Below are 25,523 nucleotides of genomic sequence, written 5' to 3'. Positions count from 1 at the left end.
TTGCTCATCCAAAACATGTTCTCATTATTCTGTTGTACGGACAACAAATAAAACTGAAAGATGCACATTTCCTTGCAAGGAATATTTTTACATATCCATGTTTTAATAGAATTTTATCATACTGGTGTTGGGGATGCACCAGCTACAATCTTTAATAATTTTTTAAGCAACAGATCTAAATGGGCAGCTTGCTAATAGAAATGGTGAAAACTGGAAATGTGGGTTAAACTGCATTGTAAAATGCTTGTAGCCTTTTATCCAGACGCAGGTCCTCGCTGGCCCGAGGGCACCACAATTAGCCCGCTGTTTTTCGACCCTCATCGCTCTCGCTGGATCTGTACCTGTGTGACTCAGCTACACACCAATGCATCTGAGCCACTTCATACAGCAATGTGCAATGTGTGTCGACACAAACTGGAGCCTCTCAGGTCGGATCCACCTCTAGTTCTAAACGCCCATCACTCCTGCACCACATTTGAATGTGGATGTGTTAAGATGTGGGAGAATCGAGGTCATTTGGGTTTGCTTTTGAGAATTTTTGAACAGTGCTTTTACATTCAGTCCTGTAATATGCATTTGATGGAAGATCTAGTGGAATTGGAGAATAAAGTATGACTGAAACAGGCTCCGCAGTGATTTGCAGACTGTTTTTATAGACCGACACCATTATTTGCTATTTCACAACAATAAGAGAGCTTGACATTCTCATGATCGTGTCAGAGCTGGCATGACAGAAAAAACTGTGGTGAATCTTGAATGTTCACATTTTTAAAAAGGGAATTTGTTTGCTGAATTTGTTTTGAGTTTACGGATATGGTTCTCATTTTCTACATTTAATTTGAGTTACATTTGAATGATGTTTCAAAGGAAAATCGCTTTTGAAAATATGACTTGGATGAGTGTTTCTCCTGTCAAAATATAGATGAACATTTAAAGAAGCAGATGTGCATTTTGAACGTTTAAAAACAACATATATTGAAATACCAACGAAAGTGTTGCATGCAGAATATTTTATAGAGTGTTCAATAGGCCATGTATTAATGTTTTGATTTGATAAAAAACGTGGATGTTGTCCTTTAAAAGTTAATTGTTAGAAAGTGTTTACATAACGTTAAATCAAAGATTTTTTGCTGTTTAAAAATATCTAATATGAAGAGTTGGCCTATAACATTATTGTTTTAATAGGTAATCGAGTTAAATTGTGTCAGATTTGTGCTCATAAGAATAAACTTATCAGTATGAAATAAATATTTAAATATTCGACTGTTCAATTTAAATAAATATGTATTAGTAACTATTACAATAGCCTCTGACAATGTTTTTAATAAACTCACAATAAACATTTGATATATTACAGGGTATTAAACATGCATACTGTTCAGTTAATTAAAGCAACCGAACGAAAAATATCGAAATGGATGCGTTCGCCTTTTTTCTTCCACGGATATTATGAATAACAACTAGACATCAATTCCTCTTTTCATTATCAATAATACTGCTAGATATTTAGATATGAATTGGATCGTTTAAATTAAACGGGTCAGATAAAATTATATATATGTATAATACTGTCATATTATAAACACTATAGTTTAACTCTAAATCCGTCGTTTTTTATTTCTAAACGATTCACTGTGGCTTTGACTTTTACAATGACATTGACAGACAACGAGAGAGCTGTCATTTGTAAAGAGTTTAAAGATTTGTTTTGTACAAACATGAACTTGGCTTAAGTGTGCGCTTATTTAATTAGTCCTAAATTATTAAATTAGAGACGGAATTTGAACCAAGATGTAACTCTTGACCTCTGGCCATGGCATCTGAATCTTTATTTGTCTCTAAAGCAACTATCCATAAGCATTTACGCAGGCAAAGACTTGTCATTCAGACACAGTAAAAAAACATCATTTTAGTTTGGCTATTATCGGTGATGGATTTTGACATCAAGTTCATCGATAAAAATTGTAAATGAGCCCCGATTTATTTTCATAAAACCCGGATATTTGGGATCTTTGTATGTACTTAAAAATATATAGCGTGAAAGGATTTTTTTTACTTTTTTGTCCACCATTAAATTACTATAATTATGTATTATTTAAGGATAAATGGCAGCTCAAATGACATATTTTTTTAGATATATAATATGAAGCATCATAGTGATTTTGACATTATAATTCTTTACACACATCTAGTTTTGTAATCTGCGCAAAATGAAACTTTGAGCAGTTTTTAATTTTATAAACAGGAAGTTGCAATGAAAAATCAAACAGGGTGAAATCAACTCCGTTATGTTTCACAAGTGGAACGTTTGAATTTTTCAGATCTAATTTTCAGATTTCAATAATTTATCTTAAATTTCTCAATGCGTTTGTATTAAAAAAACAAGACAATTTCATAACCAACCAAACAAGGTTTGAATTGCGCTTAAAACAGTTGAGAAAAGAAAGTAAGAGGAATTTTAATACAGTGCTAAATCGTTGCGATTATCCTTACTATAGATTCTTTATCTGCAAACTTCAGGGATTATCCTTACAAAATGGCCCGCAGTGAGTTTGGTCTGATCTTCTGTGTCCAGCGGCTAATTTCTGACCCGGAATGTAAATAAGCCCCTGGACACGCAGGGGTGAGTTTGCCGAAAGGGGGTCCCGTTAACAGAGAGGTGGCTTCGGGTTTGTTGTGCTTCATTTGCAGGTGATGCCGAGCGCCGATAAGAGGCCGCCGATGCCTGTCCTGCGTCTAGACTCGCAGCTTTACGAGCAACACGAGATTGATCACTGCACGAGCCTGCTAGGGCTTCAATGACTCATTCAGTATCCGGTCGGAGAGATACATATATTGTTCAGCGTTCATTGATACGGGAGTGGAATGTGTATCCTCTTTTAAGGGATGAATGTGACGCATCATAGATCTGTGAATCGCCTCATGGCTCAAGGCCAAGATCACAGGCTGGACATAACAGGGGTAAGTGGACGCTGGAAATGGTGTTTGGACTCCGAGAACCCAAAATTGTTTGCTGGGAAGTTACAATAAACAGATTCATTTTTGTGTAATTTGATAAAAAAGGCAACATACATTTTCAGTTTCTCTGCAGAAGAAATTCAGATATCACGACACTTAAATGTCATTCACTATTTAATTCTGTTCACGTTGCTCGTGTTGTCTTTGCCAGCTCCTTGAACAATTATTCTCAGGCCTATAGGCCTATGTATTGAAACTGAAATGTATCATAATATAGAAAAAGATATGTAAAGGTAACACGATATAGTTATCTTTGCATGCAGGTTTTCTCAGACATAAACAGCATTTAAGTTCGTTTATTAAGGTAATTTCTCAGTTTTTGGTACGGACGGGTGTCCTGACAATAAATAACAATAACTTACTTTTTTAATCGAGAAGTTTATACAATCTGTCCTCCATTCGTTAAGATAAAATATTTTACACCTCAGTTTCTATACATCTTCGAAGATCATGCGCATTAAGACAAAAAAGTGGCCTCGTCTTATAAGGAAAACACCACTTGTTGATAAAGCTACACATTGATGGTCTTGAATAAACACTGCTAAGACTCTTGTTTTCGTTTGGTTGACAGTGGTCCATCATCAAAACCCAAATAATGTGTTCGTATTCCGTTTGACATCCTCGGTGTACGGTCCGAATGCTTGAAGAACAGTTTTGTAACACGTCTGGAAACCCCAAAGTCGCTTGGACAGGTTCCTCCGTTTGGCAAACTGTTTAAATCCATCTCGGTTAATCCCTTTTTTCCGTTCGAGGCGGTGAGGTGATGGGTTCTCATGCAGGGCGGGTGAGGGCATGCTGGGGCAGGACTCTCCGGTAGGCTCTCACGTCTCCACGGGACTGGGCACCATGCTGTTGGGGGTGTCGGGTAACTGTGATGACAAAGAGGTCACATCACTACCTGACGAGTTACCCAAGGAACCCGATTCGGAAAATGAAACCTGTGGAAGGGGGAGAATTGGGAATCAGTAGGCTGTCAGCACGCTGGATTAATACACCAAAATAATGTTGGGTTATTTTCGACCCGTAGCTGGGTCAAAAAGGGACAAACACAACCGTTGGGTAAAATTAACCCCCCCCAAAAAAGGGTGACCCGACCATGGATTGAAACACCTCGTCATTATGACTCAAACAACCCAGCGTGTGTTACTTTTTAAACCATCGGCTGGGTTTGTCCCTTTTTGACCCAACCATGCGGGTTACAATAACCAATTTTTAGTGTGTACATCTCTCCGAATTTGACAAAACGGAAGAGTTTTACATACGATTTGCAAGTGACATTTACATTATCCTATACGACTCATGTAGATCATTGTTTACTTACTGGACACTGTACATATAACGTTCTTTGAAATGCATGACGTGCATTCGCTTTTTTTTAAAACAAGCCCTCTAAAGCCTATTACAGCATATGCCCCCAAATGTATTTTTTTAATAATCCCTCAAAAAACATCCACATTAAAACAGCTGATTCACGAATATTAACGCTTGCAAGTTTTAGATACGCGTAAAGGTATTATGATTTTGGTGAAATGCGCAAACATCTTCAATTGTTAGACGCATCTCCTTTAATGATCAAACTTAAAATTGTATTGCCTATATATTTTTCTGAACCTATTTAATTAATTGAATTGCAAACATATGCACATATAACTGTTAAAGACACTGGTCATGATAGTCCTCACCAGCTGTTGGAAAGCGGGCTGGTCCAGGTCACTCTGTAAGGCAAACTCGCTTAAGGCTTTCCAGGGAGGCTGATAGGTTTGAACCTCTACAGGATTTCCCTGGACTGTGGTGTCATGTCTAATCGGGCTGCCTGCCACCAGAGGCGTTCCCGTGAGACCTTGAAGATTCTGCAAGAGGTAGAGGGAAAACCCTTAGCGACACATATCACATTTCAATTAAGCAGCCAACACACTAATGCATGTCTATATGATCATAATGTGCCCTCCATCATAAATCACGACAACGACAAAACACATATACACATAACATAGATCAATTGCATACCGTTTTATCGCTGTGGTGTTGTTGCTGTAGTTGTTTCATAAGTATGGACCTCTTCTTGTCCTTGCAGCGCTTGTTTTGAAACCACACTCGTATGACGCGTGGACTCAGGCCGGTCATTTCCACGAGCTGCTCTTTCATTAAGGCGTCCGGCCGCGGGTTCGCGTTATAACAAGTCCGCAGAGTGTGCAGTTGCTTTTCGTTTAATACTGTCCGAACACGCGTGGTCTTCTCAGACTGCTTGTGGACGTGGTTCCGATGAGGCGGCTGTCGAACTGGCACGGGTTCTGTGAATATAACGGACGTGAATCACTGTTTGGCCTTTTCATTATTTCGACACGTTGCAGAAGAGCACGCTTTGTTGAAGATTCAATTGCGCATACACACGTCGGGTTGTTGCCAAGTGCACGTCAGTCAAAACACCTCTTAGGGCATTGACTTAATAGTCTGTGTTCTCAACTTTGCTGTATGTGCAAAATGTTGAAAGGGCGGCCGAGAATGTAAAAATAAAAAAGACAATAAGTGGCTTTAATGCAGAGTAATAATATAGTAAACCGGTGACAAAAAATCGAACAGCACATTTGGAGATTATGCAGTGCTTTTTAAACAAACGGCGATGTTTTAAAGGATTTGGGGTCAACATATGAACTTGATGTTTTTATCAATAAAATAATGACATGCTGTTTTAACTTAAATGGACATTTTCACGCCTTTTATATAGGGACGTGTTTCAATGTTTCCTTGCAATTATTCAACAAGTAACAATAGCTGCTTTTATAGCCAACGTTCATAAGTATGCATATAATAACATGCACCAATACACGTTTAAATATTCTCACTGTGAAAAAATAGTAAACTAAGAATCATTTAACACAGTTGTACGCCAACGCACCCATAATTTCCAGCCATCATGCCAATAGCCATAAACGGTTTCAAATTAATTTCAGTCCATGTTAATTCAATCATCAATGTCCTCAATCTCAGCCATTTCACCATCAGTAAATTTACACGAAAACAAATATCTTAAGAACCTAAAACGCAGCTAACAGACTTACAGAGACTTATTAATAACATTATCCGCTTATACTGTGCATACATCATGTGAAATAAAAACTCAGAATTCGTGCACTGACTCAATTCCGTTATTAGTCAGAATTAAGCATCAGCTACGAATTTATTTACGATTGAGTCGAATTAGAATAACAACAGAAGAAATTGATACCGTTACAGTATTTTTATTATTACGCAGGCCATTATTATACTCGATATTTTTTAGGCTATTCTTTATTTACCTGGAATGTGCAGGGGCCTGTTGGCGTGAATGTTTCCAGGACTGATGGGACTCCCGGCTGAAGCGCGCTCCATCAGCAGCCCGTGATCCGCCCGGCAGAGCAGCTCCTCATCCCGCAGTGAGAACTCATCTCCCGGCAGCAGATGTCGGCTGCACACCGAGCATCTGAAGCACTCCATGTGATAGACGTTATCCCGAGCCCTCATCACCAGGTCACTGCTGCAGAAACCAATGTTACATTTGGCGCATTTGATCCCGAATAGCCTGCAAGTTTTGAGAAGAAACATTTGCTTATTTTTTACTCTCGCTTTTCAGTCCTTTCAGCAATTTACAGAATCTCAACTCGATTTCACTAATAAAACACGCATTAAAAACGCAGTGGCATACAAACACTAAACTATTGATGCCTTTATATTTAACACATTGTACACATATCACACATTATCATGCATTGTCTTTTCAACGTGTATAAATTGTAAGCACAAGCATAATACGGAATTATTCATGGTACACATTAAAAACAGGTTAAATTAAATGTTTGTCATGCGCCTTTACGCGTTACAGTTTTAACTTGAAATAGGCATTAAATTGTATTGTAGCTTTAGATTTTTCTTATTTACAAGAGCATACAATTGATTATAAAGTGTATTATATAACACCATGAAGGAATTACAATGCATAAAGGATTACACTGCATGTGTAACCAAGATACATATTTATTTTTATATAATTACAATGCTTTACAAAGCAGTATTTAAAATAAAACTAAATAAAGACTGACACGCAAAAAAGTAAAATGATATAAATCGATGAGAATTTATAAAAAATAAAAAATAAAAACGCAAACCCTAAAATGCTTTTGGAATTTAGCAGGAGCATGAGAACAGTATTCCCCAGTTTTCTTTCCTGCTACCAAGATTGTTTACCAAAGAGGCCTGTACCTTTTTAGGTTATAGAAAGAATTTATTTTTTCATACCAGGGTTTTCTGATCTCTAGATAAGTTTGGGTCAAAAATATTTGCAAAAAGAGGGCCCCAGCGAAATTCCAAAACTCTGATATCACGAACTCCAGAGAGGCTCCTACCGTACGTAATCTCTCTTGCAATAAGTCTTGCCATCCCTGACGAAACAAGTGCACGTCTCATCCAGGTACTGACTGCATTCTGCGCACTTCAGGCAGGCTGCGTGCCACTCCAGGTCCGGGGACACCCGCAGTATGTACTGATCGTGGATCTGACTCCCACAGCCGACACACATGGCGATTCCAGACTTCTCTGGATATGGAAAGCAGGGATTAGCGTCCACCGACGGCACCCCCATTGAATCCCCCAAAACACCGCCATCGTGTAAATAAATACAAGCTCATATACATACGAGCTCGTGTTTCACGCACCCTCGTTTGAAATGCCTCTAGACCTATTGTATTTGCAATAATGCTTCATGACATCGGTTGTGTGTAAGCCTGCACCAAAAACATGTTTTCCGTTTGAGAAAAAGTTTAAGAAATGAGACATTTGTTTAAGTTCAATTTAGCAAAGTACTGCCGTGAGAGCTCTTTGAGAAAATAAATAAACATTAACCTTACTGTCTCCAAAGCGGTTTAAAAGTAAAGCTCATGGAGCACAACCAATATTCAAAGTTATTTCCCAAAATATAAATACATTCAAAATAAATTTAAAAGCACCCAGCACTTACTTTTTGAATGATCCCCCATATCACCCATGAAAGAAGGATGGGGTAGAATATCCACCATACAGGAGGGTTAAGGCAGAAGGCTATAGAGGAGGAAATGGAATGGGGAAACTGCTTCGTCCCGAGCTGACTAATAACTTCTGGCCGAGGAGACTGTGGGAAGAGCAACACAGACAGGGGCCCTGACGTCACGGGGACCTGACGTCACATGCAAACCTGGACCACGCGCCCCAGAATTTCAGCAGTCCGACGCGCAGAGCAATATTTTGAATACACTTCACCGAGTGTTTGATGGGCAAACAAGCACTTTTGTTTCTGCAAACGTAACTGTGAAACATGTAAGTGCCTGTAACTGAATGACGCAACAGTTAGGCATTTGCACGTATAGGTTATAAAATTGAACATATATGGAAAAGATATGTTTATTAACTTTCATTTATAATGGAGAAAACACAACCCAAACTGAAATGTCTGTCAAGTTAGACTTAAAAGAAAAATACAATTGTTATAATATTCAAATCTCCAGAATCTCAAAGCTTGCTCCTCTGCCAAAAGGGAAAAAACATGCATATTAAACTATATATGTTCTACTTATTAATGTTTTACTTACCACGGGCTTATAGTCACAAGAACTCCAGCCCATATGTTCTGGAGAGCCCCCTACTGGCCATGAAAATAACATTACACATAAAACGTTTACATATTTTATTTATGGTGACTTATAAAGGCAACAACCACAATTATTTACATTCTTTACCGCTATAATGTTTAACGTGTAACTAATAAATCATCGTCTTTGTGTATGAAACGAATTGAACAAATGAGTAAATCGGAATTTATTAGACAATAAAATAAACGAATATCTCAAAAGCATATAGGGAGGACTTTGCTAGTGTAATTCGACGGACTGTTTTTTAAAAGTTTCCTTTATTTACACTGATTCTTGCTTGTGTTTATTCCGGTGTAATTCATCATTTAACAAATTAAACAAATCAATGGGATTTTATTTGACCTTTTTGGGTGCTGTTAAGAATTGTAAAAAATCTATTTTTAGTAAAACTCGTTTTAGTGAAGTTATCAACACGAATAAGTCAAGTTCATCTTGTAATTTTTCTTATTTTAATGTCTTTGAATAAAATCTGCTCCTCGTGTAAAACCCTCCTAAATTTTCATCTTCTTAGTTCTTTAAATGTTATTCACCCTGGTTGTTCTTTATTATTAAGAATGCGCGTATTTTCAGCATATCTCATGTGGTTTAAAGGACACGCATTGTAAGATGTGATCATAATATATTTCGGTTCATTTGTTTTTCAGACCGGCCGTTCAGAAAAACAAATCGTGTTGTACGCATCCACTTACTCTCAAAGAACTGACCGCCTGTCGAACCTCACCTTTGACATTGACCCCTAACCCACAAAGAAATATATTTAATTTACAATGGAAGCAGTGTTGACTTCATGATCAAGTAAAGAGACCATCCAGGAGATTGTTATGTTTCAGGCGCATTATATTATTGCATTATATAGGCTACAAACTGTATGAATGTTGTTTACGAAGCTGCAAATAACTACTTTCTAAATACATTTCGTGTATGAACACATTTAGAATTGTTTACATTTTTGGACTTTTATATTAAATGTTGAATACTGTGTATAATAGAAATTCAAAAACGTAGCCTAGTCAAAATGTCTCACTTAATAAATGTTTCATTTTTGTCTAACTTGTGCTACTGTTTTGTTTAAACTGTAATTTTGTTACCATAAGAACGAGAACACAAATTTAAGTAAATGAAACTTCAACAGAGCTAATCAATAAAAAGGAACATGGAGAATGGAAAATAAAACTAAAAAACATTATCGAGTTTTGCATTCATCCTCAAACTGTTGCATTATTCAGTGCAAATATATACGTTTTGTTAACAGTATTTTTCTGAATTATACCACAGGCTCTAATATGAAATCACAAGATCTTGCAAAATCCACCGCCGGTCGGGTCTCGAAGTCCAATGGCCAACTCCTGTCTTGAACAGATCACACATGATCGACGCCTGCAAAGCTCCACCTCCTTAATAAATCTCCGCCCATTCTAACTAAAAGATGCTTAAACGATTTATATCTAATTACTCATTTATTGCTAATTTACTATATATCCACTCACATATCCAAAGAAACATATTTTTTACATTTTTTTACAGAGGTTTCATTTACATTATACAAGAGAGGGGCGTGTCTCTCAGCAACGCGATCTCGCGAGAACTCAGTTACGCAGTTACATATCTCCTTGTGCTAAAGGAGAAGAGTGTTTTCTTGCGGTGTGTTGCTGTAATCATGCTTAAAGCAATAAACAAGACGAATCTCAGGCAATTGGTAAGTGAATATACCGTCGTAACCGTGTATTCACCGGTGCAAACCTTCTATAAATGCTTTAATTCGTCTTCAGTGTCTTCTGTAGACACAAGTGTACTTGGTTAAGTAACTTAGCATGCTAGCTAACCGAGTTCTGTAGAGGTTGTGTAGTGTGTTACCAAATCGCCTACGCTGTTATTTTCCAGCTAAGCTTGTAGTATTTTCGATAGTTAGACGTTAAAACGTGTTGTCATGTCGTTAAACTTAAATATGTTGAGTTATGATCATACAGCATCACGGTAGATTAGCAGCTACGTGAAGTTTAAGATCAAAACATCGCTCGATTTCAGTTTTCTCATTATTTCTGTGTTTTAGGTCAAATATTCATCATTTGTATTAATGCTTATCTTTTTGTAAGCAATATCATAATAATGCTGGTTATGTATCTCTCAAGGTTATGCAATGTGTACACGGTGCATTATGAAACAAGATTTAGCTGCACTTTTATTTAAAACAACTCCATTCAAATGTGTCATGTGATCATATCTTAGACACTCAATGACTGTTTTGTGTCAGATTTCAAATGACCTCTAAAAGTTACATCATCAGTTATTTGGGTGAAAGGGTCCGCTTGCTATTTATATCATGTTGTGGTTTACCTAACACCGTGTTTCTTTTCCAGTCTGGTCTGATTCAGAGGTTTCAGAGCACGTTGGTTGTTGCCGAACACAACAATGACACACTGACCCCCATCACCCTGAACGCCATCAGCGCCGCCAACAAACTGGGCAGTGATGTGTCCTGTCTGGTTGCTGGGACCAATTGCGCAAAGGTATTATCTCTAAAAGTCCATTGATTTATTCGCTGATGCCTGGTTAAAAGGACGATTTCAGAGGTCTGATTATGGGTTTTCGGACAGGTTGTAGAACAGCTGTCTAAAGTTCAAGGGGTGAAGAAAGTTTTGGTGGCTCAGCATGAAGTGTACAAAGGCTTGTTGCCAGGTAAACCTGACTTTATTTCACAATTTTAAGGAACTATGAGGGAAAGATGTATTGAGAGATTAAACTTGTTTTCTTTCACAGAGGAGCTCACGCCTCTCATCTTGGCGACCCAGAAACAGTTCAATTTCACACACATCTGTGCAGGAGCCTCTGCTTTTGGAAAGGTACATTTAAATTGACATTTTAAGGGGACAGTTCACCCAATAATGATAATTCTGAAATCATTTACTCACCATCAAGTTGTTTCAAACCAGTATAAATGTCTTTGTTCTGTTGAAGACAAAAGAAGATATTTTAGAGAACGTGGAAAACTATACATTTCTAGGGCACCATTGACGACCATTGTAGATTTTCTCCTACTATAGTAGTCAGTGGTGCCCCACTGCCAAGTTGTTTGAATACAAACATTCTTCCAAATATCTTTTTTTTGTTCAGCAGATGTAATTTATAGAGGTTTAAAACAACTGGAGGGTGAGTAAATTAGGAACAGTTTTAATTTTTGGGGGACTGTTCCCTTTAATTCTCTGTTATTTTATTGACAGCCTGTTTATAAATGACACAAAATTAACTATTTATTAAAAATATATTAAAATTGTGCTGGCAGCCTAGTTATGACACAAAGTTTACAGAAAACTTTTACTTTTGTACTCTGATCTTAATTTTGTTGTTTGTTTACAAACTTTTTTGCTGACAAACCTTTATCAGTTGACACACATTCTTTGCCTTTATCTCTTTTCTTTTTTGCTGACAAACGTTTTTGAGTTTGTACAAAATCGAAAAAGATCCTTTCTTTAAATCTTAATATCTTCTTGCATCACTGATAAGTGTATCTAATCCATCCTTAATGCAAGATTTCATAGTAACTCTCATTCCGAAGTTATTTGATTATTTCGCAAAGACAAAAGCACAAATGGAAAATGGATTAGAAACTCTCGCACCGCCGGACCCCTTTCAGGCTTTGTACTTTTGGAATTGTGGGAGAAGTCCGTCGGCAATAAGTGCGGCTCTATTATACGCACGGTTATTTGTCATTGCGCAGCCAAACTGTCAGGCTGCAGATCTAATGGTATTTAAATTGAATTGTAATACATTAAACAGTATCTTATGTAGCCTAACCCCAGACCAAAGAGATGTATTAGTCTCAATTTCCTCACTGGCTAAACCTATTTTATTTGATGGATTCTTAAGTGGTGGATTTGGTTTCATTATGTCACTATATAAAACACTTGAATTACCACTATGCAATATTTTTCACCTCTAGACATAACTTAGAGCTCTTTTTCAGACTCGCGGATATTTATTCTGTCTGGATGGACAACGTTTTTTCGGTCATTGTCTGCCAAAGCCGTGCATTTTCATAACAAATCACATTTACAGATAAGGATGCAAGATCCACATTTATCCAAATGCTAAAAAAATGTTTTGGGTTTGTATTTGCAGAATCTTCTTCCAAGAGTGGCAGCCAAGCTGGACGTCGCTCCCATTTCAGATATCATAGAGATCAAATCTCCAGACACCTTCGTGAGAACCATTTACGCCGGTGATTATAACAATATTGCGCTTTTGTAGTGCTTTACACAGGACGACTCAATGTAACTGTTGGGAAACACAAACTTTGTCTGCTTTTGAATAAGCGTCCAGATGCGTTTCATATCGTCATTGTTTAATGTCTCGGCTGATTGGGTTTCTGATTTAAGAGTCTGGCCGCATGAAACACAGACAGCGTCTCTCAGCGACCGGGAGCATGTCGTATATTTTCATTTGAACATCATAAGGAAACCCTGGAGTCTCTTTGTCCTGCTTTGCGTGTATTATTTTTCAAATGCCTCCATTTACAAATTCGCCATTTGTCGTCTATAAAATCCGCTCCCGTAAATACTTCATAATTACTCCGGCCACTTAATCTTTGGCAAGCATAGAGCACTTATTTAAAAAAAATCATATTTATGGATCTTTCGTTGTAAATCAGATTTGGGCGCTTTTTATGCGAAACATGAAATGGTGATGGTTTGCCACTTGCGATCACTTATGTGATAAATATGATTAAATATAAATAAGTTAATCGGTCAGAATTTGTTGAACAGATTTCCAAAAAAAAAATAACAGTAACTCATTTTTTTTCAAAACTCCATTATTTAGTTACACCAGAACATTTATTTAACGTTTTGTTTCGAGATGCACCGAAATATCGGCAAATAATCGATATCGATGGATAAAAGCAAATTTTCTCGCTGTCGAACGATAGTTTAGAAACTGATGATGATCAATGCCGATATATCCTGTCAATCAAAAGAGGACAGACAAATGCAATGAATATGTGCTCTATATAGAAAATGTTAAGGAACATCACCAGTTTGATGTTCAATATTAATATTCATTATATGAAATAATAACTTTTGGAAAGTTAAGAAATATTAATTAAATCTTCAGAATCGGTATCGGCAGATATCACCCTGAATAATCGGCTATCGATTGAGAAATTTTACATCGGTGCATCATGTCTCAATACTTGTGTTTTTCGGCTACAGGTAACGCCCTCAGCACAGTCAAATGCCACGAAAGCGTCAAGGTCTTCACTGTAAGAGCAACTTCCTTCGAGCCTGCAACCGTAGAGGGGGGCAGCGCCTCTTCAGAAGAAGGTACTGTACTGTAAAATCAAACCCGATGTTTGTCGTTCTTGTTTTATTTTACAGTCACACAGATTTTGATACCACACACAAAGGTTTATTGTTGCAATTGTTTTAAATAGCCTCAACAAATCCTCCGCTCTCCTGTGAGGTTTTGATGGGCTGGTTTGTTTAAACATTGGGTTGTATAAGGGTATTTGAGAATAGCTCAGCCTGTTTATTTGGATGTCTTCTGATGAGATGTTGTTGGCTTTACAGTCGCCACGTCCGCACCTGCTGGGCTCTCGGAGTGGCTGGAACAAACTCTAAGCAAGAGTGACCGACCAGACCTCGCAAGTGCTAAAGTGGTCGTTTCCGGAGGTAAGAATCTTAGAAGTGAAACTAATAAATGTTTTAAAGGGATTTTGGTCCTGGATTCAGATTGGTTGATCGGGATTTGAAGGTATATTAAAGAATGCACTATAATATCGGATATGATGGACACCTGTTCAGTTGCTACACAGTAAATTTCTCCTGAGTTTATTACATTTGTATTATTATTATAGAGATGCCTATAACAAAGTATGTTGCAGCCAAGGTTGAAATTCTCTCAACTTTTGATGAATCGTTTCTTGATGTTCACCTTCCCAGTTAAAATGTTTTTGGATTCTTTGATGCAGTCTAATCTTAATTATAATAAAATGCGTAAAATATCGTATGTATATACATTTTGCATATTTGTGGGTGCTTATTTGCAACAATCGATAAATGACTATAAATATAAAACTCTTTCCTCAGGGACTACATCAACCCTCTTATGTTTGTAGTCTGTTTGAACTGCGAGACATGTTGTCGGGTATTCCCTTGAAATTTCCAGCCAGTTTTTTTGGCTCGGAAAATCAATAGTAAACCGAGACCGTATCGATCTCACTGGAGTCATAACCTTGTCAGTAATTTCATATTTTCTGCCCATCTGCCGTCTCTCCGTCATAACAGGACGGGGCCTGAAGAGCGGAGACAACTTCAAGCTTCTGTACGCCCTCGCCGACAAGCTGAACGCAGCCGGTACGATGTGACATCACACCGTCGATTCCGACGCGTGGTGCTCCTGTCAGTTTGATGGTTTTTGTGTTTTATTTTTGTTAACTTAAAGCGTACTAACACAACTGTTCTTACAGTTGGTGCTTCCAGAGCTGCAGTCGACGCTGGCTACGTCCCCAATGACATGCAGGTTGGACAGACGGGGAAAATTGTGGCTCCCGTAAGTGTTCCTTTTAGAAAATGTTTTTTCTCCGTTATAAATGATGGTATTAAAAACACAAATCAAACAGATTCTATGATGTATGTGATGTTTTTTTAATCGGGATGACTGCGTCAAGTTGTTTTGTTCTGTTTGAATTCAGAAAGATGGATGCTCTTTGCCCTTTAAAAAGGTTAATTTTCCATTATCTGGTTTGAGTGAAGCCTCCCAACTGTCATTATCTACACATTAGCGGAGCTTTGAGGCGTTGTAATGTAGTTAATGGCACATTTTGGCTTCTAAATGATTTACCAGAACCATTAGTGAGCCGCGCAGGTCCGCCCTGAGCTCAGACCGGGCAGTTCAGTCCTGAACCCAATTCTCAAAATGTTTTGACAAGCTTGACAAGCGCCGGCCGACCACTGTGCATTATTCACCCTCAACAAGTCCCGAATGGGTTGCACCAGCGAAGGCTCCAATACAAGGAACTCGAGTGAAGATGAATAGGTGTTGTTTTGGAGTCGATTACGGACGATATTGTGGTTAATCGGGACGATTATCTTTTTTTTGATAGCACCTCCTTGTTTACTTTTTGGGAATTATACAGCTTCTTTTATCTATCTAAAAGCAAGTATAGGAGATCGCAAAAGGGAAGTACCGAAGTGATGGGTATTTTTGTGGGTCTCCCAGACCTCAGTCCATCTGAAACGTTGCTTGCTTTTAGAGCACCCGCCACCCACCCCACATGCTCACAAATTGAAGCGGCGGCCCCCGGGAGAGCGTGGCAGCCACATTAAACTGCACTGAAATATTCATGGAGCAGTGCATTAAGCTGAGAGCCACTGATGTACCTCTCCCAGGGGAGACGGGTGAAGCAGGAGGGAGGGGGTGATGGGTCTGCTCCCCGCCCGCTTGCCCCCCTGCGCTCTTATTTAGAGTCATCGTGAGGATGTGGTGCTCTGCACTTTGGGAAGGTAGAACAGTTCTGACACGCCCACCGGTTTAAGCTCATTTGCTCTGATTTAGGACACCTATGATGGGGCTCGGCTGTTAATAGAGTAATTTATTGTTCATTTAAAAGGATAGTTCTCCCAAAGATGTAAATTCTGTCATCGTTTACTCACCCTCGAGCTGTTACACTAAACAGAAAGGAAGATATTTGGAAGAATGCCAGTAATCTAACAGTTCTCATCCCCCGTTTATTGTCATAGGAGGGAAAATAAATACTATGAGAGTGAATGGGGGAATGTGTTTGGTTACTGACATTCTTCCAAATATCTTCCTTTGTGTTGAGCAGAACAAAGAAATGTATTCCAGTTTGGAACAACCCGAGTGAGATGATAATAGAATCGTCTTTAATATAAAATTTTGATTATTGAATTTTGGCATATTAGAAAGATACGTACTGTTTTAATATGAAGTTTGAAAGGCTTTTGTAAATTACAAAAATAATATTTTATATTGTTGTTATCGTCATTATAATTTTTACTATTATTGTTATAAAGCCAGTTAGACAATTTTGTTGAAATATGAAACCCTAAGAAGGAAATATTGAATGGTCTGGGCCAGTAAACAATCCAAAACATCTTAGACACCCTAGAAACCACCCGCATCATCATGGAAACATCCTGCCAGTTCTAAAAACAACATCCAAGCCTTGTGCTGGCAAACATTTTGCCTTCAATTAAATCCATGCCATCTCTGTTCATTCCACAGGAGCTGTACATTGCGGTCGGCATCTCTGGAGCTATTCAACATCTCGCTGGAATGAAAGACAGCAAGGTACGGTTAGGAAAGTGATGTAACACAAACACACACAATGAAGTACACTTAGAAGATATCATCTTCTCTGATAATCGCTTCAATTAGAAGGAACTCCACACATGCCCAACTGTATCTCGCAGAGTTTCTGAGTGTGCCAAGTTAACTCACTCTTAAGTGGGACGGTGTATCTGAACGGAGCGTTTTAAGAGCGATCTGGAGTAGCTTTTTACCCACATTCATAATTCATCCGCTCTTCTGCGTCCTCGGAAAACAGCTACTTGTGATGCTGCTTCATAATCTGTCGGAGTGCTCAACATCATGAGGCGCTTTCCTCCTGAACCACAGGCTTTTCCAATGTCCCACACAAAACATTCATCTTAGGGGACGGGAATCTGTTTGCATAGTTTTGAAGTTATTGCATAATGTTTTGTTTTGTAGATATTTAGTTGTTGTCGTTTTTCTTTACTTTTAAAAGGCATTTTTGGTTTAAAAGTGTTGTTTTCTTTGAACTATCATATGAGAAATAATTGAATGGAATCATTTAATTGAAAGCTATCTGGATTCTTATGAATGTTATATACATTAAAGATCAAATCAGGATATAAATATTTCACACAAAGACGTCAAACCCAAAATGCAACGATCGGCTAGTTTGTCTATTTGCTTCAGTCTACCATCACTATGGATTTTGAAGTAATCCTTATTTTTAATTTTAGTGTTTTTTGCTTCTTCACTTTCAGTATTTTCTGACAGGTCACATTTACCAACACATAAACAGAAAAAGAAACAAATCATTTTGACTCTGGACCATCAGCGCTGGCCAGAAATTGAGGCTTTCTTTGCAATATAGCCCACTTGTGTTAAATCATTTTCTTGTTTGTTTTTCAGATCATCGTTGCCATTAACAAGGACCCAGAAGCCCCGATTTTCCAGGTGGCTGACTACGGCCTGGTCGCCGATCTTTTTAAGGTAAGAATCCACAACGGTGGCGTGGATTTGCACTCGGATACATTGATCTCACGTGGGTGACGCATTTTCATCTCTTCTATCCAAAGCGTCGTTTGCGTCTTGCTATTCGAAGCTTCAAGTAGAACGTATATGCAACATTCGATACGATGCGTTTCCTGTACAACACGGATCTCATTAACATGACAGATCTTCATCAGGTCATCAGAGACATTTCAATCAGCCACCTCGGCCAATCACGAGTATCGTTTGTTTATAATTAATAAGGCTACGAATTCTGTCCAATGACCCGGTGTGACTTTTTCTTTGTTTACAGCGAAAACTTAGAGGCAAACCATAACTCCAAAGGTTGCTGTTCAAAAAAGCACTTCCATACATCCCTGTTAAATGTTTCGGCATGAATTATTCCACCCTAATGCATCTTGTAAATTATTGAGTTTCCGAATTAATCAGCGATGGGTCTAGGATCGAACCCGAAGGCTCTCGTACAAGCCACTTACGCAACTTCCAAACCACCATCAATGCAGAAATGTAATTGATAGTCAGCACAAGTGCGCAGGTGTAGTTTTCCTGTTTATTTTCTGTGTCCTCTCACCAGAGCTTTACACGCCCGGCTGCGTGCTGTATGTTCAAGGTGGCACAAGCACTCTCGATGCCAGAGAGCTGGCACGCGCACACACAGAGCCCGTGTCCATCTGTTGTTGGTGTTTACCCGGTGTAACGCAAGCATCGTTTATTTCCCCGTGTTTGCCCTGTCGCTCATCTTTTATTCAGGCGGCACGTGCTAGACGCAGGTGTGCAGGTAAACTGTGTAAAAGTGATTGTCGATGACGGGCAGCGCCGGCGATCGGGGCAGGTCTAGGATCAGTTTACACGTTGATCACTCCTCGGATAACTGATTAAAATGCATGCGCTTTCTCTCACTTCCTTGTATTGAAAACCCATCCGGGGAGATATCGGGGTGACGGGATCAGTTTTCAGACCCGGTTAGGGAATATCGTAGCACCTCGGGTCTACAGGCGAGGACTTGAACGTATAGGAAGAGTTCAGGGGGTTCTCAAATGACGACTGGTGGGTCATGTAGCCATACCTTGAATACACTGCAGGTCATCTGCATAGTAGAGAAGATTCAGCGACAGATCTTAGAGCATTTCTATTGTTTTAAACATGGCACCATTGATTTGTTTATAACCAAACGTTATTAAAGACATGAGATTTAAATCGACCCAAAAAAGTCACTTCTGTCAACACCTGACTGATCACTTCTATCTCTTTTCTACCAAAAAATTTTTGCTATGTATACTGTGATAGGCTATATGAGACCAGTTTTCTTTTATGGCACTTTTTGTAGTCCTTATGTTGTTCCAATGCTTCCATTGTTGTAATTTGACTCATGTTCTGGGGCACTATTGACCACCATAGTAACAAACTACAAAAAAACTATGGTAGTCAGTAGTGCCCCAGAACATTTTGGTGTCCCGCATTCTTAAAAATGTATTTTTAATTTTTGATGTAATTTTTGAGTGCACTTTTCCTTTGAGAACCAAATGTGGATGATAGTATTTATCTTGTGTGTACGCCGACTCTTATCAATGTATGTTATTCCTGATTATTGTTTATTTATTTCTTTGTTTCTAGGTTGTACCAGAATTAGGAGGGTCTGGCTGCAGACCAGATGCACTCTCAGACCAGATGCACTGTCAGTGGCGCATGCGCACTCCGACACATGCAGTCTCAGCCGCGCATGCGCACTCAAACAAACGCACTGTCAGACACGTGTGTGAATTAAATGCACCTACAGGCCAATTATAAGTATATTTATTAAATATTCAATTTATTTATTTATTTATTCTTATACAAGATTAACTCGAAGTAAAAGTGTTATTATGAATTATTTGACAAATATAATCGAAAACGTTCTTTAACATTATCAGACGAATGTTGTAAGTATATTGATTTCATTCATACAGTATTAGATAGATGTAAAGTATCGTTTCAATATATAAGATAAAGTTTTCGAAACCTAACTTAATCCTTATAATCAATGGTAGATATATCGCATCTATGATACTTGATTAACGATACATGTTCTTCATACAGTAATTTATTGAAGAACTAACGTTATCTAAATTAATTTTGTAGCGTTGCTTGAAAACTCACAGGAAAGTTTGTAGGTGACCTGCACTAAATAGTTATTTTTTAATGTTTTTCTCAAAATTATTTAATATGACGTTGAAATCTATCAAATATAGTGATGTATTACTTCCCTTGTATTATTTCTAAAATGCTTCACGTTTCTTTGTATAATAAATTATGTTTTATTTCAAACAACAAAACTAACCTGCAATTTTAAAACAAATGAATATTAGAACAATTATTTTTATATAAACAAAGGTTTTATTTAGTCATGTATTTTCATTATTAGTGTAGATGTTCAGTAATGTATTTCAGCTATAATTATAATAAATACCTGGCCTTGAACCGAGCCACCAGTATTCACGGTACTCTTAAAAAGCAGTAACCTTAAAAAAGATTTATAGAATCTTACAGTTCACTTCGTGAAATACGTAAGAGCGTGCATGTGACGAGTGCACATGCACGGCTGAGAGTGCATGTGACGAGTGCGCATGCGCGTCTGACAGTGCATGTGACGAGTACGCATGCGCGGCTGACAGTGCATGTGTCTGACAGTGCATCTCGTCTGCAGCCAGATGCTATTGAACATTTTGGTGTCCCGCATTCTTAAAAATGTATTGTTCAACAACAAGAAAAATCCATCAATTTGAGGGCTAGTAAATTATGAGATTTATTTTTAATTTTTGAGTGCACTTTTCCTTTGAGAACCAAATGTGGATGATAGTATTTATCTTGTGTGTACGCCGACTCTTATCAATGTATGTTATTCCTGATTATTGTTTATTTATTTCTTTGTTTCTAGGTTGTACCAGAATTAACCGATGCTATAAACAAGTCATAGATCCCCAAAAATCTTACTTACCTGGAGAATTTCATCAGGAACGTTTTGCTGGGGGCGGTATGGAGTGGATGCTATGTGTTAGATCACTTTTGATCCTCCAAAGATAATTACAGAATACTTTCATGCATTACCAACAACTAATATGAAACACACAACCACTTAAATTCAATAATTCAGTGGCACATGGTTTTCAGAATGTAAATGCATAGAAAAAAAATTAAACAAGATTTGTTTGCTCATTGAATATAAATATACTTGTAATAATGGAGATTACACTCTATTTTACTTTGATATCTGTTTCATAATTTAGTTTGTAGGTGTCTCGGTAGACAACAGTTTGCATTTAAATTTCACATAAGTATAATTCTTATTTATATATATATATATATATATATAAATAACAGTTGTGAATTGCTGCTTCATATTCAGGATACGTTTTACTTTTTTGATAATGTAACCATCTGTCGCTAGATGTTAATTGAAGTGACCCAATAAACACATCTTAGTTTCCATTACTTGAAAACAGTGTTTTCTCATTTAGAAAAAGTTCACACATTTCTCACCCATACTAATTTGAAATAAAAAACAAATCGACTGTACACTCGTTCTTTGTGTATATAGTTTTACATACTACGTGGTATGCAATAACTGAAAAATTTCAGGACACGCATTTTAAAAACGAAGCTGAGTATTGGATATAACCAACTTTTAATTGCTTGACAATCGCTTCCATCATCAGTTTATAAAATCACTCGTCAATAACAGGATTACTTTGCCTCAGTCAGAAAGCATATAGATCTGTTCATGCTGTTGGGATGGGGGTTAAGGGTATGACAACATTCTAACCATAATGTCTCATAAAAATCTTCTCATACTGTATACCTGAAATGTTCGCCCGTCGCTCTCCGCGTTTTAAAAATACTTGAGTTTAGCACTTTTTTTCCTCGCATAGAATTTGAATACAAACATCAGCATCAGTAATGTAAGAAAGGCAAAGGTAAGAAATTTGGCTGAGTCACACAGCTTCACACGTTTGAACGTGGATCAAATGTAAAACCCTGCAGCATTGGGGGAGAAGTACTGTACATTGTGTGTCTGTTGCATTTCGTACAAACAATTTGAAACAATGAAAGAAAGTGACGGATAAAAACACAAGAAAACAAAACGACACCCTCCCGCGCCACCCTGAATGAGAACGAGTCCTCCGGCCGCACTCCCCTATAGGTCCAAAAAATCGAGTGTGTCTGCGCTGGTTTCGTACACGCCTACGGACACACTGAAATTCCTGAAGAATCTTCCGATGATGGCTCCCGACGTACCTCTTACTTGACTCCTGGGAAGGTTGTGCAATTTTGGCAGGAGTGACAGTTCAAGTGCTCTTGCAGATTTGGTGAGAGAAATGTGCACCTGTTAGGAGGAGCAACGGATGAGGTGAGTAGCGAAGGGCGGTGCCCCCCGTGCACTTCTGGTGCCCCGTTCTAACAGCATGAAACCTGGAGAGTGTGTAAGTAGTGCCTTCTGAGACATAAGAGAGACGGATTGGCTGTGTCTGAAACCAAAGGCAGTTGCCTTGTTGTTCATTTAGTCACTTGACAGACAGTGTTTTTGTATTTAGGTAGAGCTTGCAATCTGAAACGTTGACTTGGAAATGCTTTTTTTAGCTAAACTAGTTTTGGGGACAATAGTTGCTTGGTATGAATATAACGGAGAAACTGACCTATTTCTTTTATATATACATTTTATATATATATATACATCTTCACATTTGTTTGATTAACTGCACCAGTTCTTGAATTTGTTTATTGCAAAATTTTCTAGCATGCATTTGTTGTAACGAGAAAAATCAAACTTTTCATGTTGGGGGTTCTTGGGTCTGTAAGATGGAAAACCCTAATCTATGACAAAATTAAAGCCGCAATTTGTTATATTTGCCTCTATATTGCCATCTATTTTTGAAATTGAAAATTTAACGTACAGGACGTCAAACTGACATATTCCGAAAATCGTACCCGACTAGGATAGCTCGACTAGGATATGATAAGGGGACCGTTTTAAACCTTAGTTATTTTCATTAAACCAAAAAACTTTTGTGTTTATAATATAGCAATAATTAAATGACCCATTCAAGTGCGTTCATACGATCGATATGACATGAATGTCAAAAGGACTGAAAAGATTTGTGAATTTCCGGCTCCACATTGATAACTTTGAGTCTCATTGTTTGGTCTCGTGACTAGTCATTATAGTGTTGTGTCTAGCCAATGTAACTCAAACTAGTTAACTGTTATAAGGCTTAATGTTGACATTCAAATGTGATGTAAAAACGTATTGTTTAATTAAAGAATTGTTTGTTTATTTTATATTACTCCAATTGTGTTTGGCTGAAAATGAAGTCATGGCTTGGGGGTGAGTAAATTTGTTAATTTCAATTTTCAAATTTTTACTCACCCACACGTGTTTAAAGACCTCCCGGCGTCTTCGGAAGCCAAATGCAGATATTTTAGGGACATCCGAGAGCTTTCAAGGTCTCATAGTCATCATGGTTATAGTTGTTGTCAAGGTCCAGAGAAGTACTAGACAAGACATCGTTAAATTGGTCCCTCCGCTCATATTTGCTCAATTGATTTTTTTGAAGCTACGAGAAAACTTTGAGTGAAAACAAACCAAAATAATGATTCATAATTAATAATAATTCAACCAATATATTCGCCACTGTCTTGTCAGTCTATGGTGCGCATTCACGAGAGCACCTTGACGCATGCGCATTCGGTTTGTGCGCCGCATGACCGAGGAGAAGATATCAATTAAAGTCGTTGTTTTGTTTTGTTTTTCGCACAAAGTATTCTCGTCGCTTCAAAAAAATTCAAATGAGCCACTGAGCGGATGGACCATTTTAACGTTGTCTTAAGTACTTTTCTGGACCTTGACATAAACTATAACCATGATGTCTATGAGGAGACCTTGAAATCCCTCGCATGTCCCTTAAATTTCTGCATTTGTGCTCCGAAGACGGGAGGTCTTAAAACGTGTTGAACGCCATGTGTGGGTAAGAAAAAAATGACACAATTTTGATTTAAGGTGAACTTCTCCTTTAAGACATGCATTGTTGCCTGTTTGGAAACAGGTGGCACTAATTCTAAAGGTTTCGGACACAGCCAATGACAAAGCAATTGATAAAGAAAGAGAGAGAGAATTGCTGCTTCAGCTGGTGTTGGCGGTCACGTTCCCACACTCACGCTCTATATGTCCGGTATATGGCTCAGTGGTGTATCTGCGGGCTCCATTAGCCTGTACTTCTCCTCCAGCGATGGCTCGGTCCCCTGTAGGTGAATAAGTGGCTTTGTCTGGAATACGCCCAGACGTTCCTGGTTCCTCTTGTTGTATATTTTCACCCTGTGCTCCAGTTCTGGGCTGGCTTTCACCGAGCCCGCTGGACTGGGCAACTTAAGGTTGACGGGGTCTACCCTGCCTTTCTGTGCCAGGCAGGAATCCTCAGACAAGGAGGACAGCAACTCTTTGACCACTGCGCTGGGGTCGTGGACGCCGGGCTGCATCCCGAGGGCCAAAGGGCTGCAGTAGGGAGGAGGGCTGCAGTGCTGGCCACTGTAGTCGGAGGTGGAGGCCTCCCGTACGGTAGAGCTGCAGTCGGTGGTGGAGCCCAAGGTGTGGCTGCTGATGCTGTGCTGCCGGGCCGTGAAGCTACAGCTGGACCGGGACATGGTCGTGCTGGATGCTTCGCTCAGCGTGCGGTCCTGGCCGCTGCCCGGTCCGTCTGCGCTGATGAGGGAAGGCGGCAACTGGTTGGGGTTGGTGGGAAGGTGGACGTCGATGGCTGCCATGGTAATGATGCGTGCACCTGGGTTGGGTACGCCGATGTCTGAATGTACAATATAGAAAAGATCATATAAGTTTTTTTAGTATCAATTATGTTTTGATGAGAGTTTGACCAACAAAGTAACTTTGTTGGTGATGGACAACTACCAAGTTTGCTTGTTTTAGACACAGAATAAAACAATAATTCACTTACCGCTGCTTGGCTCACTGTAATACTGACTGATGTAGTTGTTCATATCATCCTGAACGACACTCGCTGAAAGAAAACAAATGTATTTCCATTTTACCCCAGATCAGCGCATTACCGTTCACCTTTTTGATCCATCATTATTTCTTATCACCCCTCGTATCTGCCTTTTGTTTGATCGCATGACCCAAAAAGCATCTGTCTGGTGTGTAATCGTTGTAGGTCATTGGCTGGGCAGAAGGTCAGATGATCTGCCTGGCAGTGCTCAGAGAGTCGTCTGTATCCTCAGGAGACGAGACCTGGCTCCCGGCACCTTTTTACATTCATTTTTACTGTCTGAAATATTCATCAGGAGGAGATGGGCAGACGACTTAAAAAACCACTAAGACTATTGTAGCTGAATAAATAACACATGAGGATGAAGACAACCCCACACCCTCATGCTCATTGCACACACACACGCTTTTACCACTTCCTGCCGGTGTGTGTGATGAAGTCAGTGTGAGTCGGTGTGATTCAGAAAGAGGTTGTGCCTTTTCAAAAATGGTTGTCATATCGCCAAAATACAAGTTAGTGGTGTTTACTTAATCTCATACTT

At 38.6% G+C, this 25,523-nt stretch overlaps 3 protein-coding genes across 8 annotated transcripts in view; 1 reads left to right on the top strand and 2 right to left on the bottom strand.

Annotated features, from left to right (window-relative positions):
• Positions 1 to 3,298: 3,298 nt before the first annotated feature.
• isl2a (ISL LIM homeobox 2a) lies at positions 3,299 to 11,118 on the bottom strand. 2 transcript variants are annotated; one of them, XM_056739136.1, is made up of 9 exons: positions 11,010 to 11,118; positions 8,616 to 8,668; positions 8,009 to 8,332; positions 7,707 to 7,775; positions 7,398 to 7,587; positions 6,315 to 6,577; positions 5,026 to 5,309; positions 4,701 to 4,868; positions 3,299 to 3,956 (listed from the first exon to the last, which is right to left on the bottom strand). In XM_056739136.1, the coding sequence occupies exons 3-9, from the start codon at positions 8,064 to 8,066 to the stop codon at positions 3,840 to 3,842; spliced, it is 1,149 nt and encodes a 382-aa protein (XP_056595114.1). In that variant the 5' UTR covers positions 8,067 to 8,332; positions 8,616 to 8,668; positions 11,010 to 11,118; the 3' UTR covers positions 3,299 to 3,839. The 2 variants fall into 2 exon arrangements, with proteins under 2 accessions (XP_056595114.1, XP_056595115.1); XM_056739137.1 differs by lacking the exons at positions 7,707 to 7,775; positions 11,010 to 11,118 and having other exon boundaries at positions 8,009 to 8,912.
• On the top strand, positions 10,236 to 22,056 carry etfa (electron transfer flavoprotein subunit alpha). The gene is made up of 12 exons (XM_056739135.1): positions 10,236 to 10,371; positions 11,033 to 11,182; positions 11,270 to 11,351; positions 11,433 to 11,515; positions 12,792 to 12,891; positions 13,880 to 13,990; positions 14,237 to 14,338; positions 14,954 to 15,022; positions 15,136 to 15,218; positions 16,914 to 16,979; positions 17,850 to 17,930; positions 20,866 to 22,056. The coding sequence occupies exons 1-12, from the start codon at positions 10,333 to 10,335 to the stop codon at positions 20,902 to 20,904; spliced, it is 1,005 nt and encodes a 334-aa protein (XP_056595113.1). The 5' UTR covers positions 10,236 to 10,332; the 3' UTR covers positions 20,905 to 22,056.
• Positions 22,057 to 23,873: 1,817 nt separating this feature from the next.
• The window catches only part of tmem266 (transmembrane protein 266), a 55,752-nt gene continuing 54,102 nt past the window's right edge, over positions 23,874 to 25,523 (bottom strand). For all 5 annotated transcript variants that reach the window (XM_056739132.1, XM_056739133.1, XM_056739130.1 and 2 more), the window contains 2 exons: positions 24,932 to 24,994; positions 23,874 to 24,781 (listed from right to left, as the gene is read on the bottom strand). In XM_056739132.1, coding sequence (XP_056595110.1) covers positions 24,144 to 24,781; positions 24,932 to 24,994 — 701 coding nt within the window. In that variant the 3' untranslated portion in view covers positions 23,874 to 24,143. The remainder of the gene's footprint in view (positions 24,782 to 24,931; positions 24,995 to 25,523) is intronic.

The sequence above is a fragment of the Triplophysa dalaica genome, chromosome 24, assembly GCF_015846415.1.
Source record: "Triplophysa dalaica isolate WHDGS20190420 chromosome 24, ASM1584641v1, whole genome shotgun sequence".
Taxonomy (NCBI): Eukaryota; Metazoa; Chordata; class Actinopteri; order Cypriniformes; family Nemacheilidae; genus Triplophysa; species Triplophysa dalaica.
The sequence above is the reverse complement of the archived record's forward strand: the minus strand, read 5'-3'. Positions and strand labels throughout refer to the sequence as shown.